Source organism: Neolamprologus multifasciatus, chromosome 16 (assembly GCF_963576455.1).
Source record: "Neolamprologus multifasciatus chromosome 16, fNeoMul1.2, whole genome shotgun sequence".
Taxonomy (NCBI): domain Eukaryota; kingdom Metazoa; phylum Chordata; class Actinopteri; order Cichliformes; family Cichlidae; genus Neolamprologus; species Neolamprologus multifasciatus.
The window spans coordinates 24,471,915-24,489,857 of NC_140454.1; the positions used below are offsets into that span (position 1 = coordinate 24,471,915).

Consider the following 17,943-nt stretch of genomic DNA (forward strand, 5'->3'; position numbering starts at 1 on the left):
AAATTGAATTGAGAGCTGTGAAGTGAAAACTGGAGAGAGAGATATTTGAAAGCGAGTTGAGCAGTAAAATGAAGACGATGGCGACAAGGTGAGGGAAATTTGCTAGAGGATAAACAAAAAAGGGAGACTCAAATGAAAATGAGGGTTGAAAGGTACAGAAAGAGAAGAGAAGACAAAGAGAAATGAGGACTGTTCAAAGAGGACGGTTGGATCGAGGCCACAGAGCTACAATTGGCTGTGAAATACAGTGCATATCTCCTGTGTCCTGTTTCAGCGGCACAGTGTGAGATGCTGAGCAGAAGCTGTGAAAGGGGAACCGGGTCCTTGGCATTTTGCTTGTGTCGATTCGTGCCTCTGAGACAACTCGTTGTTGTTTTTTTGTTTTGTGATACTCTATCGATCCCTGAAGGAGAAGCACAGCTTCTGTCTGGGAGCTCTCCGCTGGGAGGCGAGGGTCAGCGCAAGACCAGCAGCAGCTTGTTAAAGACTCGCTGACTTGCTCAAGGACACTTCGGCAGGGTGAAGGGTCACTTTAAATAATGGCTAAAAGCATGCCGCAGTTAAAAGGATGGTTCAGTGCTCAGTGTGCTGCCCTGCGGGGATTTAGCTAAAGATTTGTGCTCGTTGTCTCACAGCTCGTAATAAATGGAAGTGGGAGGATGTGTTTGAAGCCATTTGTCTCGAGAGAGTTGAATTTGTTTATATAACATCCTATGATCCAGTGCTGATGGAATAATATAAAAAATAAAAACAATTTAGAGCTTTCTCCTATCGATTTGTCTAAGATATGTAGACTGTGTGAATGTGGGTTTGTCTTGCTTTTTTACTATGTTTTTGTCGGCAGCTGGATATTTCAATCATTTCTTTCATTTTCTCTTTAGCGCATCTGTGTGTTTGCAAACTGTTTTCCATGTTTTCAGCGATAACACAAGGCTGTTGGGTCCTGTGCAGTCAGCTTATTATAGCAGTTGGTTTTTGCCACACTTAACTAAAGATCAGTAATCCCATGAGTGTGTTTATTTTCATCCTTTCCACATTCCCTCAGTGAATGTAAAAATACCTTGTGGGGTACAAGTACCACTGATTGTGTAGTATTTGAAGCATGCATAATGAAGTTGCAGCCGTACCATCAGTAAACTCCATAAAAAACAAACTGCATGTACGCCACTTCACTGTATTGATTACTCGCTGTGTTTGTCCACAGTCCCTTACCCAGGAATAAAGACTTACGTGGATCCTGATACATATGAAGATCCCACACAGGCTGTCCACGAATTCACCAAGGAGATCGACCCCTCCAGGATCCGCATTGAGAGGGTGATCGGAGCCGGTATGCTCACGCAGACGTGCACACACTCTTATACGCTTGCTCACTGACACAATGTTCTCCTGTGATCACAAGAGTATCATTTCATGTTGTTTTCGATAACAATAGTTTTAAATGTCTATATAAGATTATCAGTTTTTACCACTCTAAACGCCTCTCTCTTTCTCCTTTGTATATACTAAAGAGGATGCCTTTTTCATCTGCCAGCTTCTCCCTGTCATTTTCTTGACACACGCTGTTGGAATATTAAAACTTTAACAGGTTTAGAGAACAAAAGGAAATGTAAGAATAGACTTGAGGCTTTTTTTAGAAGGTGAAAGAGAGAATGTTATGAAGTTAACCTAATCAGAGCAAAGCTAATAAGGCTGGAGTTTAAATGGGAACTCCAACACTGCCCCCAGGTGGTATGCTGCATTACCTGCTGATGCCGCGACGCTTGCTGATATACATCGTATCGTGTGTGTGTGTGTGTTCTCCAGGTGAATTTGGAGAAGTGTGCAGCGGTCGTCTGAGAACACCAGGGAAGAAGGAGATTGCCGTGGCGATAAAGACACTAAAGGGAGGCTATGTGGAGCGTCAGAGGTGGGACTTCCTGCGTGAGGCATCTATCATGGGCCAGTTTGACCACCCTAACATCATCAGGCTGGAGGGCGTGGTCACAAAAAGTAAGGAGGATTGTGAGAGAGTTTGCGTACTTGAGGCAAATTCAAATCGTTCCAATGTACATGCAGTGTCACCTCTTCAGTACGTTCTTCTAATATAGTCTGAAACATAGTTGGCAGTGATTTATGGAGGAGCCTGTACACAACTGATGCCGCTGATGAAAAACTGTATTTTTAAGCTACGAGATAAATCTTTTCTTCATAACTCTGTTCGCTCCCCCATACTGCTGCTGCTTTGCTGTATTCACTGCCAACACACAAACTCAAACCCAGTCTACTGCTTCTTCTGCACATTCTAGCCTAATGAGTTTGGCGTTTTTCCATGTAGAATTAAAGAAAAGAACATTGCGTTATATAAACATTTGAAACTCTGCTGCTATATTTTTATCAAAAAGAAAGAAGACCCCTCCCCCCCAACAGTTTGGCTGTCTGTTGTAGTCTGCGCTAAATCCTGAATTAACATTAAGCATTTTGCTTATAAAGCAATAAAGTTCCACCTTTGGGTTTTTGTTTGTTTTTTTTTTTCTTTGTTTGTTTTTTTATGGTTGCTCTAAAAACAATCTTTAGGGCTGGAACAGACTTTTTTTTCATACTGAGTAATTAGTCACCATGTGAAATGACTTTGCTCTGTTTATACGTGGCTCAATGTCGCTATTTCTGCTTACTTATTGTGTAAATTTGTGTGTATGTGTGCATTTTGTTTGCAAGTGGCCGGGGCTGCATGACTGTGTAAGTCCTGTTTTTGTGAAGAAAAACACTTTTTCTACAAAACTCGTGTGCGTGAGTGTTTGAGTGTGGACTTGTTAACGAGCTCTGTTTTACTGGGCTCACCCTGTGCAACATATGGTTGTTTTTACAGGGGTTGTATAAACTGAGACATCGCTGTGAATATAAATGTGTCCCCTGAAGACTTTCAACCCCTCTGTGAATGCAAATAGAGGACACTCCTCAGCTCTGACCCCCAAGTGATAAAAACCCAGGCGATAAGGGTTTTTTGTTTGTTTGTGTCTAAGCCAGTACTGTCATTATTACATTTAAGGCAATGATGGCTGGTTTTTGCAGCGACATATTTAAGCGTTTTATGCACTAACATTTCTGAAGGGAGTGAGTGGAAAAAAGTCCTCCCAACAGCACAGAGCTGACTTGTGCAGTAAGACTCTAAAAACATTTTCAGTGACTGTGACTGAGAAACCTTTCATCACATCAGAGGTCAACAACTGTGTCTGCCTGCGCTGAATAGACATCTTTTATCAATAGCACCTCTTTCAAAGCCATTGAGATCACTCTCTAGTCATAATATTGCATCTGGTCCCTTTGTACGTTTCATATGTTCTTAAGGTTTTAAATAATGTCAACTTTTAAATTTGATATATAAGTATATATCTTATATCTGAATAAACCTGCTTCCATGACTGCGAATTCAAAAGTGAACATATGCATACAGCACCCTATACATATTAAAAGTCATTTGTGTTTGCAGTGGGGCATCAGACTGTATGTAGAGGCTGTATGTATCCTATCTGTGTTCACCTATCTGTCTTTGTCCTTTCTCTCACTCTCTCCAACTTTCACTCCTTCCATCTGTTGTTGTTCTTCGGAGACTAATTATGGAGAGTATTGTGCTGTGACTGACTGCTATACCTGCTCTGAAATAACAGGTGACACATTAGATTCTGGCAAGCAGGTGCGTTTGTTTTTGTTCAGGCGCTGCACTGCATAACTATATATTGTTTCCAGACCTTGCTAATTAGCTCGGGAAAGCCAAGCTTGATCAAATAATTTCTTGTCTATCCCTGCTGGATTTGTGTAAGGAGGGATGATATTTAAAAGTGATAGGCTTTTGCAGATTTAAACAAAAACATGTGCTCATTTGGTCTCGGGTGATAGAGTTCAGCAAAAACAAGGCTTTACTTATCTAGCCATATGCCTGTATATATACTCCATGTCTTCCATTTTTGTGACTGGATTATACATTATGAAGCTCAACACATATTATTCCTGAATGTGTGTTTATTTTAAGTTGTTTGCCTTGTCGATTTGAATACCACAGTAGACTTTCAGAGATTATTTCATCACACAACGCCATTTACAACAGGTGCTCGGTCTTTTCCAGTAGAAATGCTCCAAGCACATTCTGTTTAACAGAAATGTTGTAAGCCTGCAGCGTTTACAATTTCTGTTTAAACCAAAGTGGAAGATGCTTCATTAGCAATCCATAGGAACAATGAAATGCTGGTGCTCAAGTGACCATAACTCGCACCATCTGTTATTTTTATAATTATCTCATACTTCAGACAGCTTTGCATACTTCTTTTGGAAAAGTTGCTGTTCAAAGCCGTTATAAAAGTTAACCCAGCATTCATTCACCAAATCAACCTGTCATTTAGCATCTTTAATCTTTTCTTTTGTAAAAAGTGCAAAAGCAATTTACCTTTACAGTCAAGTCCTGTGGAAAACTAAGTACACCCTTACAGCGCCCATGGGAATTAGGAGGATAAGTAGATAAGTAGTAGCCAGATACTGCTAATCAAATATTGACCATCATCAAATTCGACTAGATCTTTAAAAGCAGATGTTTGGGCAGTTTGCTGGTCTGGAGCATTCAGGCGAGTATTGATACAACGGCATCTTCCCAGTCCTTGAGAGATTACCCTAAGGTCGGATCATGCAATGCTCAGACAAACTTCAAAAACTCAAGAGCTACATCTCAGAATCTGCGGGCCTCAGTTACCATTTTAAATGTTCATGATTGTTCATGATTGTGCAATAAGAAAAATATTAAAAGTTGGGAAGCTCACAAAAAAAACACCCATAGTTCAAGTTTACAAAGCTGCATCTGAGCAAACCACTGCTGGAACAGTGTCTTTTAGCTCGACTAGACCAAAGTGGAGCACTTGGTCTAGATGCACAACATCAAGTTTGGCAAAGTCAAACAGAGCACATCAGCATGAACTACCAAGCACAGTAGTGGAGGAGTGATGGTTTGGACTGGTTCTGCAGCCACATGACCTTGGCCTCTTGCAGTCAATGAGTCGATCATGAACTGTTCAACCAAAGCAACCGAGACTCATATGTACCATCTGCCCGACTGCTAAAAATTGACTGAAGCTGGGTCACGCAACAGGACAATGATCCCAAGTATATTAGAAAATCTACACCGTAATGGCTGAAAAAGAAAAGAATCAAGTTGTTGCAAAGTCAAAGTCCAGGATTCAACTTAACTGAGGTGCTAAGGGGAAACCTCAAAAGAGCTATCCATGAATTCATGTTTGCCAACCGCAGTAAACTGAATCAGTTTTGTAAATAAATTTAAAAAAAGAGTGGGCCAGGCCAAAATTCCTCCGCAGTGATGTGAGAGACTGTTAATGCAATAAAGGAATTATTACAAGCTATTGAATCATGCGGAGTAGTTTTTTCAAAGGACTGCAGAGTCCTGTGAAAACTTTCTGTTTTGACTGAATGATTTTTTCATTTGAAGGAATGATGGTCTAATTACTCCTCTAAACTTTTCACTTTCAACAGCTGCACATGATACAATACAAGAAACGTGTCTTGGCTCAGTATGCCTTACTAATATGTTGTAGTCACTCTAACAATAGCAAATATTGTCATTGAGATTATAGCGCAAAGCTGGCAGACTTCTGCTGCCTGTCTTTTTTTTTTTTTTAACAATTTAGCTTTTTTCTGTCAAATTCCAGCAGAGTTGCACTATCCAGATGCACAAAAACTCAATCATGTCAGTGCCTGTAAACACGCTGCTATATTGTCCAAATTATAGTCCAACTTGTAAATGAGAAGTCATTTAAATTCGAATTAGATTTGACATTTAAATAGGTTTAAGTCACATTATTGTGTCAACCTAATCAAACTATTACTGTCTCTACTGAGCTAAAACACTGACCCCAAAACTGAAGTTTTAGGTTTGTCCTTCAGCTTCAAAACAGCACTATTATTCATCAGTTCAGATGAAAAATACATAACAATGTGCATCATTTTGTAAGCATTTCAAGTATTATATGCATATATCAGAAGTGTCCAAACCTTGTGGTTTGTTCATATATTGCTGTCTCCCTTCTCGTAAAAAATGATCTATAAATATCCTTGAAACAGAAAAAAATGTGGAAAACTAGGAATATTGGATAGAAATTAAAAGTAAGATGGCAGTCGTCTGTTGAATTATGAAACGGCAAATACTCACCTGAAACTGTGTTGGGAGACCCCATTATATAAATGTCTGTAAAATATTCCATCTTCCGTCATGTCATTTTCATATTCCTGTGTGAGTTTTAAAAATTACATGAACTGAAAGTGTAATAACACGGTGTCTCTTCACCAATCAAATACTTGTCTTTCTCTTCCCAGCAGTTCAGGAGGGTTTACAGCTCACCAGAAAACAGGCCTTAGACAGTTGGTTTCTAGCTGTAAACCAGTCAATCAGTAACTCTGTAGGGATCCTCGGTGGGGAAATAAAAACATTTGGAAAGAGAAACTGGGCTTACATTTTTTCTAACTAAGGTTTCGTGTCATACATGGACTGAATACTAAATACGGGTCCCAACTGACCGGCTGGGTAATTTGAAACGGACAGATTTTATCAATTGAGCAGCTTGACTTGATGCATCAATAAACTGCTCATGTTCTGTGAGGTTGTTTTTGTTTCCCCTCCTGGATTTCCTGAAATAGTAACTAAATTTAAAATAATTGAAATACTTTGTTATTTTGTCAGCCACTCTTTATAAGCATAATGCGTTTTCTACATTAATTCAATTATAATGTTTTAGATGATCAGTGGATCATGTAGGATGGCATGAGAGAGAGCATGCAATATTCTTCTTTTATCAGAAAATTCATAATTAATCTGTTTAATCCAATTCTTTAACTGCTTTAGACTACTAGCTGTCTTCTCCATAAATAAAAAAATCATTCTTATTGTATGTTTAATGCACGCTTCACTTTGAAGTCTGCTTTACAGTCTAGCTGAGTTTAGTTGGCTGTTTCAGAACCAAACATAATCCAATTTTATTTCGAAAACATGCAAACTGAATTAATACTACAGACTGAATATACAATTAGTATTTACTGCAAAGAAAGCCATGTTTACCTTATAAATAGCAAGTAGCTATGGTAGGAGCAAGCAGCGTACTCAGTTTCTCAGGCAGGACTTCTTCACTTCACTTCTTCGACTTAAGAGGCCGACTGGTGACATTTGGGTGGCTAGATCCAGCCTTTATAAACAGTATGTGCTTTGGACCACAGACATTGTGAGTCTCACTCAATTTCTGCCAAGCTCCTTCGATCTTATCCTCCACCCTACACTGTAAACGGGCCACAATGCCACAGAAATATTCTGAAATAAACACAGTGTATGTGCTGTCTTTGTGTGTTTTTGCAGGCAGGCCTGTTATGATCGTGGTGGAGTACATGGAAAATGGATCACTGGACTCATTTTTGAGAGTAAGTGTTGGAGTGTCGCAGGCATGATTATTTCCTCAGATCTCTGCTATACATATTTTTACTGCCTCTGCATGCCTTTGCACTTAAGGCTTTGCGAGATCACTTCTAGTAACATTTGTGACTCATCACTTATATGAATTATGTAATGTATTTACTGTAGCAGACTCTCCTCTCAGTTTGCTGCTCAGCTTAATTCTAAACAAACTAGTTTCTTCTTCTTTTTTGTCAGTAATTTTTCTTTGTCTTGCTCTCTTTATCCATCCTTACCCTCCTTTTTCTGCCTTCTCCTTCTCTGACCCCATACTTTCCTCAATATCCTATTCTTCCTGTTAGCAACATGATGGTCACTTCACCGTCATCCAGTTGGTTGGCATGCTGCGTGGCATCGCTTCGGGCATGAAGTATCTGTCAGATATGGGCTACGTTCACCGAGACCTGGCAGCTCGAAACATCCTGGTCAACAGCAATCTGGTGTGTAAAGTGTCAGACTTCGGCTTGTCCCGAGTCTTGGAGGACGACCCGGAGGCAGCTTACACCACAACGGTACACCTGACACCCTCCAATAACTCAGCCCTCATAAACCAAGCAGCTGCTGCTAATTTATTACAGCTTTTCACAAAGCTGAAATCATTTTGTTCTATGTCACAACTGGGAAAAATGTTACTGTTAGGGCCTGCACTGAGGTTGCATCGATCCATTATGTTCCTGGGATTTTAATGTTGAACCATTTTAGGAAACTAAGGCGTAATGCGTAAAAAGCTTCTGTTTTTTTTTAAGTTGTTTCTCCATCGTTGCATTTTATCGCCTCGAAAATTGCTAGATGTGAAATATTGACAGGTAAAGCCAAGAGAAATCTAAACAAAAGATGAAAAACAAGTAGCAAATTCAGAGGGGATATCGCTGAAACATGAAGAGATGAGCAGGCAAAGAAAGTAAGCAGGAAGTGTAATCGATTGCAGAACAGACAGACTGACGACTAACAAGGGAGACGCAGAACAATATATACACATGAGGAGCGAATAGGGATCAGGCACCGGTGGACAATAAGTGCAAAGCAGACAATCATAGAGGCAGGAAAACAAAGGAAACAAAACCAAAGAGGCACATAGAAAGTGATTACCAAAATAAAACAGTGACACTGAAAACACAAGGAGAGACAAAGGAAACACAGGGGATAGTGAGGAAAGGTAATCAGAAGTTAGTGAGGAGATCTGAGCCTCGACAATAGCTACAGCAGCACAGTAATATCCATGATAAAAGTTTACCCTCACTCCAGTCTTATTCACAGCCAGCTGGTGTAAATCTGGCTTTGGTAGCCAATCTCATTAGAAACAGAGACTGAAAGTTTTAAAACGCAAAAGGCACGGAAGTCCAACCTAGCAGCTGTTCCCTAGCTGTTAGGTTGGACTAGTATGGCAGTATCAAAAAAGAAAAACGGATTTCCAAAGTAGCTTCTACACGTACTCTGAAAACTTTGCATCTCCAGAAACCTTGTTTTCAAAAACGCATCAATACTGAAGCGAGGAGACGAGTCTTGTGGATCTTTTTTCTTTCAGCACCCGTTGCTGCTTATCATTGTTTCACTCAAACAAATCCCCAGATGTCAGTGTGGAAAAGTAAAATGAAAATCAGAAATGAAATATGACTCTGAAAGTTTTGAATTTTCAATTAAACGGTTCTATTTACCGTGTATGCTGATGCTATCTATATAAGAAACCCGATGCATTGCTCCAACTAGATTAGGCTGATTTAATTTAGATTTTCCTGCTTTACCGGCTGAGGCAAGCAAAAGATGGACTAGCCTTAAATTGCAAAAGTGAAACTTTCGGCGCTCATGTGCTAAATCTGTCTGAGCCCACAGTGACCTCCATTTCCTGGATTGTATTGAGGTTTTTGTGTGAGGGAAATGCTGTGTTTACGGCTCCAAGTTGAACTTTCTGCCTCACAACACTGTGGTTGAAATCCACAAAAGGGAAGTGAAAGGTGAGGTGAGCTGAAAGGAGAAAGGGGAGAAAAGAGGCAAAAAAAAACAGAATATTTAGCACAGTGACAGCAGCATTATTGAAGACTACCTTTTGTTGTTATATCATACAGGATGAGAGAGTCCAGGCATATTTACCATACCTATTTGGACAATTGCACATTAAGCACATTCAGTTTGAAATTATGACTCGAATGCAAAAATGTGCAGAGCAAAAAAATTCCGATCTTTAATCTGAAAACAGGAAATGGTTGTACACTTGGAGGCAGTCAGTGAGGGCAAAAAGAACAAGCAGACAAAAGACAAGATCCCAAAACTGCAAAAGGTCATAAATGGAAGAATAACAATGAACACTGAGAAAAAAAATACTCAAAACAAAAGCTAGAAGCACTGAAACCTTTACTGCAAATAATACAAGAGGACCTGGCACTTAGGCACCATATGCCATGCACTCCCTAATTTATTAATTAGGTGGTGCAATTGATAATTATTCACTTATTAAATTTAAATAAACACCACCTTGGAAAGTCAGAGCACCCACACCAACCCTGATTCTGCAATCCAAAAGGCAGCAGCACATGTAAACAGCAGTAAAACTGCAGAATTTGTAATATGTACTGTCACCGCTGTGCATTTGTGAATTACTACATAAGCCATACACAAAGCACCGACCAGGCTATATCTGTGAACGTCCTGCTGTGACGTTTAAGCACATAAAAGAGGTATGGCATTGTACCTCAGATATTACCAACCTTAAACCTTTATATTACCGGCTGAATGGCTCCACGCTGCCCGTTTCTGTGATTACTACTGCTCAAATGTGATGTTGCTCTTTTACTCTGACATCAGACTTTCGAGATGAAAGGAACAGCATATCTCACAAAAAGGGTGTGAAACAGATAGGACAGATGTACTGGATGCTACAATAAAGTACATCTCACTTTATATTTGTACAAGGAGTCCAAGGTGCATCAAACGCAGTAGAAAAACCTCAGTGGAAGGTACAGCCTGTTTTACATATTATAACTAAAGTTTAGTGACTTTCCAAGTATTTTTAGTCTGAACTGAATGGTTTCAACAGTGGATGTGACTTTGGGGACTTTAATAAACTTGAGGAATGAATTTACTATATGCTGGCATTTTGCTCATATGTGTGTTTGCATTATTTATGTGTGGCTTTGTTTTACCTTTTATTTTTCATGAGCAGGGTGGTAAGATCCCAATTCGATGGACAGCTCCTGAGGCCATCTCATACAGAAAATTCTCCTCGGCCAGTGATGCATGGAGCTACGGCATTGTCATGTGGGAAGTGATGTCTTATGGAGAACGACCTTACTGGGAGATGTCCAATCAGGATGTGAGTATTCCTGTCATATGAGGAGAAAAACTATTAAAACTAGCAGGACTTCATGATAAAAATATAGAGCTTGTGTTTTTAATATAATGTACTTCAAGATACATGATGTAAGATTTTCTGAAATTGGATTTTGATGCTGTGAAGCAAATAAATTGCACATTCAGTCTATTACTTCGGCATTTCATTATTTTATTTTTAATTTCACTCTTTATCCTGTAAAATTAACTTTACATGTGTAAAAGATAAGCATATATATTTCACGAGGTATACCAAGAGAACGTGTAACACCTATTCCAGCATGTGGTATTACAGGTCATGGTTACCTGAACTGGAATTGTAGCTGGAGGCTACTTGCAGAATAAAGATATCTCTACTACGCCAGACAGTTTTTAAGTAGGTGGTCAGGCCAAAACTGTTATTTTGGGGGTTGTTTCGTTTTGTAATGTTTTTTGTTCCTGTATTTAATCAGTGTAGTCGAGATTGCTGTTGTTTGCTTTTGGAGCAGATGTCACTGTGTACACCATCAGGATTCATATAAAATAATCTTTTTTTATAGTTTTCAGTTAAATTAAAAAGAACATTTGGAAATACTGCTTGATTTATTGATTTTAATTGTTGGTACATACAGTAGTAGTTTGTTGACATAGCTCATAAGTTGGATGCACCATTAAAATGTGTCCATGTGGGACCAACAGCTACTGACTGAATGGATAACCTGACCTAACAGGCTTCATCATTTGTTGTGAGTGGCAAGAAGCCAAAAGTTGGTCTTGTTTTGTCTCTAACATGATTTTGCACAGCAATAGTAACAACACACTGTGGTAGCAGCTAGAGGATACTTTGCTGCTATCTTCGTCTTTATTCTGTTGTATGGCTGGTGGGAACCAGTGTTAACATGCAATACCACCACCTGTTTTATTGAAAAATCATCCAGGTAATTGCTTTCATTTTTAAATGTTCTCATCAATGCAGTCAAGCATATAAAACACCTGTAGAGTGCGATTGCTGTGTACTATTTGCTTTTGAATCACTGTTTCCTTCATGTGTTCTGCTCAGAGTTATATTGATGAGACGTTTTTCTCTCACAAACCTCTCCTTTAACCTCAATCCACAATAATATTGACTTTTCACATCCTTCGTTCCTGCTTCACTGTGTAAATTTTACGTTTGTTTTCCATTATATCTCTTAAAGTCGATGCCCTTTCACCTGCTCTATGACTATTTGCTCACATCAAAAACCTACCTCTGAGAGAATCGAGGTTAGGAACAAAGATACTGGTGATATCCACCCAAAGGATGAAAAAGATGAGTAAGAGGGAATGGAAAGAGCAGTAAAGGTCAGAGGTTCAGAGGACTGCGGGCCATTCAAGGGAGAGTTTATAGCTGTGGATTCAGTGCAGCTGAGCAACCCGCTGATCCCTGGGCTGTGGTCAGGGATTGGAAGGACCTTGGTGGAAGCATATCCATCCCTCTCTCCGCTGAGTGTGAAAGCTTGACTGTAATCCCCTCAACCCTTTACAGACAGACTCACACACATACGTACCCAGACGACCCGGCACACACATTCACTAAGGTCCCCAGGTTTGGGGAGGATTTGTGCTGTTTGAGAATTGCTTAGAAGTGCTTTCTAAGTCAAAAGGCCAGCCAAGCCACAAAAATCTGCCAAAGACTATCTCATCCTGGTCAGCCACTTACCACTGCTCGCTACAAAGATACTTGTAGATACGCCGCTTTCCTTGAGGGGATCTGAGGAGATAACGTATGGATGTTAAGACACACTGTCAGCTGAACTCTAATAATAATGTGAAGAACAAGTGAAAAGTGACTGATAATGTGGCATAAATACAATAATAACATAACAAAACTCTAAACCAGTATGTGAAAGGAAACAAAACAGAGATCACACTGAAGGTTTAGCCTAAATGTGGCCCAAATCTGCATTTTCTTCTGTGCCGCATTTGGCTTTGACTGATGGCATCTGGCTGCCTCTATTCTGCCACAGCTCCACCTTTTATGAGCCAGATGTCAGGTGTGTTCTGGCATTTGTGCCACCTCTAGCCACAAAACACTTGGCGTAATCCATGTCAAGCCAAGCTAATGACTTTTGTGCAACATCTGGCGCACACAGCATTTGCCAGTGCTCTAATTGAGCTGCTGTAAGTAGCCAAGAGGCCAAAACTGGTCTGCTATCTGGGAACGTTGTCATGTGTATAACTGATATAAATCACAAAGAAATCTCTAACTTTTAACCAGACTGTTTAATTGGCAGGCTTCAGCCAGATTTAGACCATTTACCACGTCCAACTCTTTCTCCAGGTGATTCTGTCCATCGAAGAGGGCTATCGGCTCCCTGCACCAATGGGCTGCCCAGTGGCCCTGCACCAGCTAATGCTGCACTGTTGGCAGAAGGAGAGGAATCATCGACCAAAGTTTACAGATATTGTTTCTTTCTTGGATAAACTAATCCGTAACCCAAGCAGCCTGCTGCCTCTGGTAGAGGACATTCAGAGGTACAGTACTGAAAAACTTTTTGTGCCATGAAATGAATTAAAGGAAATGCACTCTGGCTAAAAATGACCAGTGAACCAGTGAATGTGTTTTTCTGTAGGAGTATTCTTACCCCAGGACAGAGTATGAGTTATTTTCCTTGAACACTGACAAACGTTTTCACTCCTACACCTAAAATAAGTAACGCACTAAGAACTTTTTGATGTTTCACTAGTTTTTCAACTTTGAGATGACTGAATATGGACATACTATGACATTAACCTTTTTTTCTTTTCTTTTTCCTTTTTGCATTAGTCTACCAGAATCTCCGGGGGAGGAAATGGACTACCCAATGTTCATCTCTGTCGGCGACTGGCTGGACTCCATCAAGATGAGTCAGTACAAGAGCAATTTCATGGCAGCAGGCTACAACACATTGGATTCAGTGGCGAGGATGAGTATTGAGTGAGTAGAAACAGCTCAAACATAACCATTTTTTTAAATGTCACAAAAGCATGTCAAGTTTGCATGTTACAAGAAGTGCAGTTCAGTCTGTGAAGCTGTTCTATAGCTCCCAGAGAAAACTTTGTATAGATAGGTAGAAATCACAAGGATAGGCAATGATGTAAAGTAAGATAATTCTATACTAATGTAATGTTTTAATGTTACACTACTTTTCACATTTATTTCACTATATTCAAGACAAATATTGCCTTTTTTATTTGTCTGTATAAAATATATAGGGCAGCACGGTGGTTAGCACGGTTGCCGCACAGCAAGTAGGTCCTGAGTTCAATTCCACCATCAGGCTGGGGTCTTTCTGTGTGGAGTTTGTATGTTCTCCCCGTGTTTGCGTGGGTTCCCTCTGGGTACTCCGGCTTCCTCCCACCTTCCAAAGACATGCAGTTAGTGGGGATAGGTTAATTGATTAATCTAAATTGCCACTAGGTGTGAATCTGTGTGTGAATGTGAGTGCGAATGGTTGTCTGTGTCTCTATTTGTTAGCGACAGACTGGCGATCTGTCCAGTACGTACCCCGCCTCTCACCCTATGACAGCTGGGATAGGCTCCAGCGCTCCCTGAGACCCTGGAAAGGATAAGCGGAACCCAAGGATGTATAAAATATACTGTTGTCTAATGTAATCAGCAATCTACAGTGTGAGACTACAGGCAAACATAATACAAAGTTAGCCTGAATAATTGAGGTAATGTTATCTGGAGCAATTTTTAAGTAATAAAAATGCTTACTTTGACACTTTGACACACTGAGGAAAGAGAGGAACAAAGAGGAACAAATTGTACACGGTGATAAAGATTTTTATGTGGCAAATATTAAGACACATCGTTTAATCTTTGAATTCATCCTATTGCCATAGGTGTAATACATTAGTTACATAGCCATGCAGTCTGTTTTTACAATCATTTGTTAAAGAATGAATTGTTTCTGAAGCGGTCACTGAATTTGAACTGGTACTGTAATACGGTTCCTAGATATTTCACAACATCGCTGCTGACTCACTAACTGTAGAGCTCCAAACCTGCTCTGGCATTAACATCAGAATAAAATCTGTGCACCGGAAGCTATATGGCATCAGTTTCCATGTCTGAGCAATTGCTGTAGTTTAATGTGTCTGTATCATGGTAGTTTTGCCCAAAAATTAAAGCTGTATCCAAATTTCACTGCAGTGTTTCTCTACAGACTGTGGTGGTCTTAGTCAGCGTGGCTACAATTTACTAATTTTCCTTGAAGGTCTCGCAGGCAGCTGGTTGCGTAACTGAAAATGGATTTTAGCCATGACATAAGAGCCACCCATCCAAACAACTCCACACTGCACTTACTTCGATGCTCAGCCATGCACTCTCCAAGTTTTAAAGTAGATTGGATGAACACTCATGGAGAAAAGAACAGACACATATGCAGACACATGCTGCTTGCATATTAATGTGCTATTAATATCAAGTCAATCTGATATCGATCTAGCACAGTAACACACACTGACACCACCCATTTTGTTGTATCTTGAATACTTTTATACTTCAGGTTCATTTTGCTATTATTTACATACATAAATAAGACTTGAAGGGCCTGTGAGTATGTTTAAATTACTGTAATAAATACAACAGTATTGCTAATTTTACTTGAATAATGTCAGTAGTCAGTGAAAACAGGATGTATTAAGTTATGCTTTTTTGTGTCTTCTATGCTTCAAACGTTTATAGAAGTGCAGCAGTAAAATGCTGTAGTACCTCTTTAATTATATATGAATCATCTTATAGGTGGTTAACCCTGTAAAGCCAAGTGTATCATATTTGATACATGAGTTTTGTGAGTTTGTGAGACCCCTAAATCATTAGTATGACTTAGAGTGGGGTCACATATTCAAACTTATAATCAATTTATTTTTTTAATTATCAGGAAATATATTCATCTCAGTGACTGCAAATGTTGGTCGTTCTTTTGTCTAGTTGTATAATTTAAGATTAAAGCACATCTAATTGGTGACACGTGATCAAATAAGTCCTAACACAGTTAAAGTGTTTTCTGCATGTGTCCTTGTGCGCTTGTGTTTCCCCTCTCGGCCTAGAGATGTGAGGCGTATTGGTGTGGAGCTGATCGGCCACCAGAGGCGAATCATCAGCAGCATACAGACCCTTCACCTTCAGCTACTGCACGAACACGAGAAGGGTTTCCATGTATAAGGACGCCCTTTATTATAACCTGGGATGGACAGATAGATGGACCAGATGGAAGTGAGGTCTAGACCATATGACAGACAGTCTACAGCCTGTGCCTGGGTCTTAACCCCTCATACAGGAGGTCATTGGACAGACTACTCCAGCAGACTCTCCCCTGGTCTCCTTCACGTCCTATAGTAACAAACTTTTTCTACTATACACCCCTTACACAGTATGCCTGGTTCTTCCAGACTATTTCAGCCTGATAGACTGTTCAGGCTCTCCCAGGCCTTCACTTAGGGGAATGTAATGCCTTGTTGCAACAACAGTACTTTGTGTGTGGCGCAACAATATCTAGAGGTGTAGATTTGCAAATGTAATCTACTGATTCTTTTTCTTTGTATGTTCCTTTTTTTTCTTTCTGCTCTGAGTTATGTGCTCATGTAGCTGCTATCGAGTGTGCAATGGAAACATTTTGTCCTTTGAAAAATATATATATATATATCCTCAATATTTTTTATTTTGGAGTTTGATATTTTATCATAAAGGTTTATTTGGATTGCTTTAGTTACCCTCTCTCCAGAGAATCTGGTACACTAATACTTGAAGAAAGAAGCGAGAAGTTTATGAATGTTTAAAAGTGTATAGACAAGTAATAATAATTATTATAACCTAATATGAATATATGTGCGGTCCTGTATGTGAAAGCCCTAGTAAATCTGGATCTTATTTAGATATTTGATTTTACAGAAAATTGGTTTGTTTGTTTGTTTTTTTAATCAGAAACAGCAATACAGTATTATGCAGTCACCTCAGTATCTCAGAGAAAGATGAAGAATTGCGCAATGAGAGAACTCTTGTTGACATACAAACATGAGGCTCACATAACACCATCCGTCAGTTTTAGTGTCATACCCAAAGCTGGATCTGTTGCTTTTAGATGAACAAAGGCTATCTGATATGTTTTAGACCCAATTGTGCATAGTACACCCAATTGTGTGATCAGCCTGTTTTGTTTTGGGTTATTTATTTATTTACTTGGATTGTGAATGTCATACATTGCCTGAAAGTACACGAATCTCCACTGTCTTAATATATGAATGTTCACGGAGCTTAGCTATAGAGGAGAGACGTTTGGCTGGAAACTTAACAGGGACTTATAATGATGAAATTCTTCCATGCCGTTATTGTTTTTGTTTTTTTCTTGCACACACTCACACAGACAGTACTGACAGAGGTTTGCACTTCAGAGACAAAGCTGATCCATGATGTCAGAGAATAGCTCATCTGGGCGCAAGATCACCAGATGGAGTAATTGTGGTGGTGTAAAGATTGTGATGTGGGAAAACTGTGTACATAAACATAGCCTAATTTCAAACTGGCAGTAGATGTCATGTTGTTGGATGTTTGCTATTGAGATGAACATTTTCTTCATACTCTTAAGTCAGCTGGGAATATGCAGTGGTGAAGAATAAAAGTACTTAGTTAGAGCTGGAGGCAGCAGAAGTAGCTAAAAGCTGATTAATGGAAACTGGTGTGAAAAACGTCAGTAGTCTTAGTTACGTGAGGTTAGGACAGATGTGTTCGCCAGAGAGGCTTAACGGAGACGGAGAGCCAACATAAACAGCAGCATCATAACTCATCATGTGTCATTGTAACATCGACAGTAACAAACACAAATGCTCAAAAACACACAAACAGACACAGAATGCCTTACAGTCTGCGGACCATGCAAGCCGTTTATAAGTTTCAGTGCAGTCACAGGACCTAGCCATTAGTCTGAATTGTATGAGAATAACCTCCCATCTACAGCTGTGGGTTTTAATAAGAATTGGAGCTCAATGATTAATGTCAAGGGCAGACTGGATACAAAGATCTGTGCCTTTCGGTCACGGCGCAGTCATGCATCCAGGCCTTCAGGAGCAGGAAAGGTGCACGCACAGCACACATTCAAACACGCACACATTTGCACACACACACACAGACACGCTCGCAGTCA

At 39.7% G+C, this 17,943-nt stretch overlaps 1 protein-coding gene across 1 annotated transcript in view; it reads left to right on the top strand.

Moving 5' to 3' along the window:
- Nucleotides 1-16,434, top strand: part of LOC146500877 (ephrin type-A receptor 6-like) — a 185,281-nt gene extending 168,847 nt beyond the window's left edge. The window contains exons 10-17 of the mRNA XM_085136581.1: nucleotides 1,205-1,330; nucleotides 1,807-1,992; nucleotides 7,382-7,443; nucleotides 7,777-7,986; nucleotides 10,632-10,781; nucleotides 13,098-13,291; nucleotides 13,584-13,733; nucleotides 15,854-16,434. Coding sequence (XP_084992707.1) covers nucleotides 1,205-1,330; nucleotides 1,807-1,992; nucleotides 7,382-7,443; nucleotides 7,777-7,986; nucleotides 10,632-10,781; nucleotides 13,098-13,291; nucleotides 13,584-13,733; nucleotides 15,854-15,968 — 1,193 coding nt within the window. The 3' untranslated portion in view covers nucleotides 15,969-16,434. The remainder of the gene's footprint in view (nucleotides 1-1,204; nucleotides 1,331-1,806; nucleotides 1,993-7,381; nucleotides 7,444-7,776; nucleotides 7,987-10,631; nucleotides 10,782-13,097; nucleotides 13,292-13,583; nucleotides 13,734-15,853) is intronic.
- The last annotated feature ends 1,509 nt before the right edge of the window (nucleotides 16,435-17,943 follow it).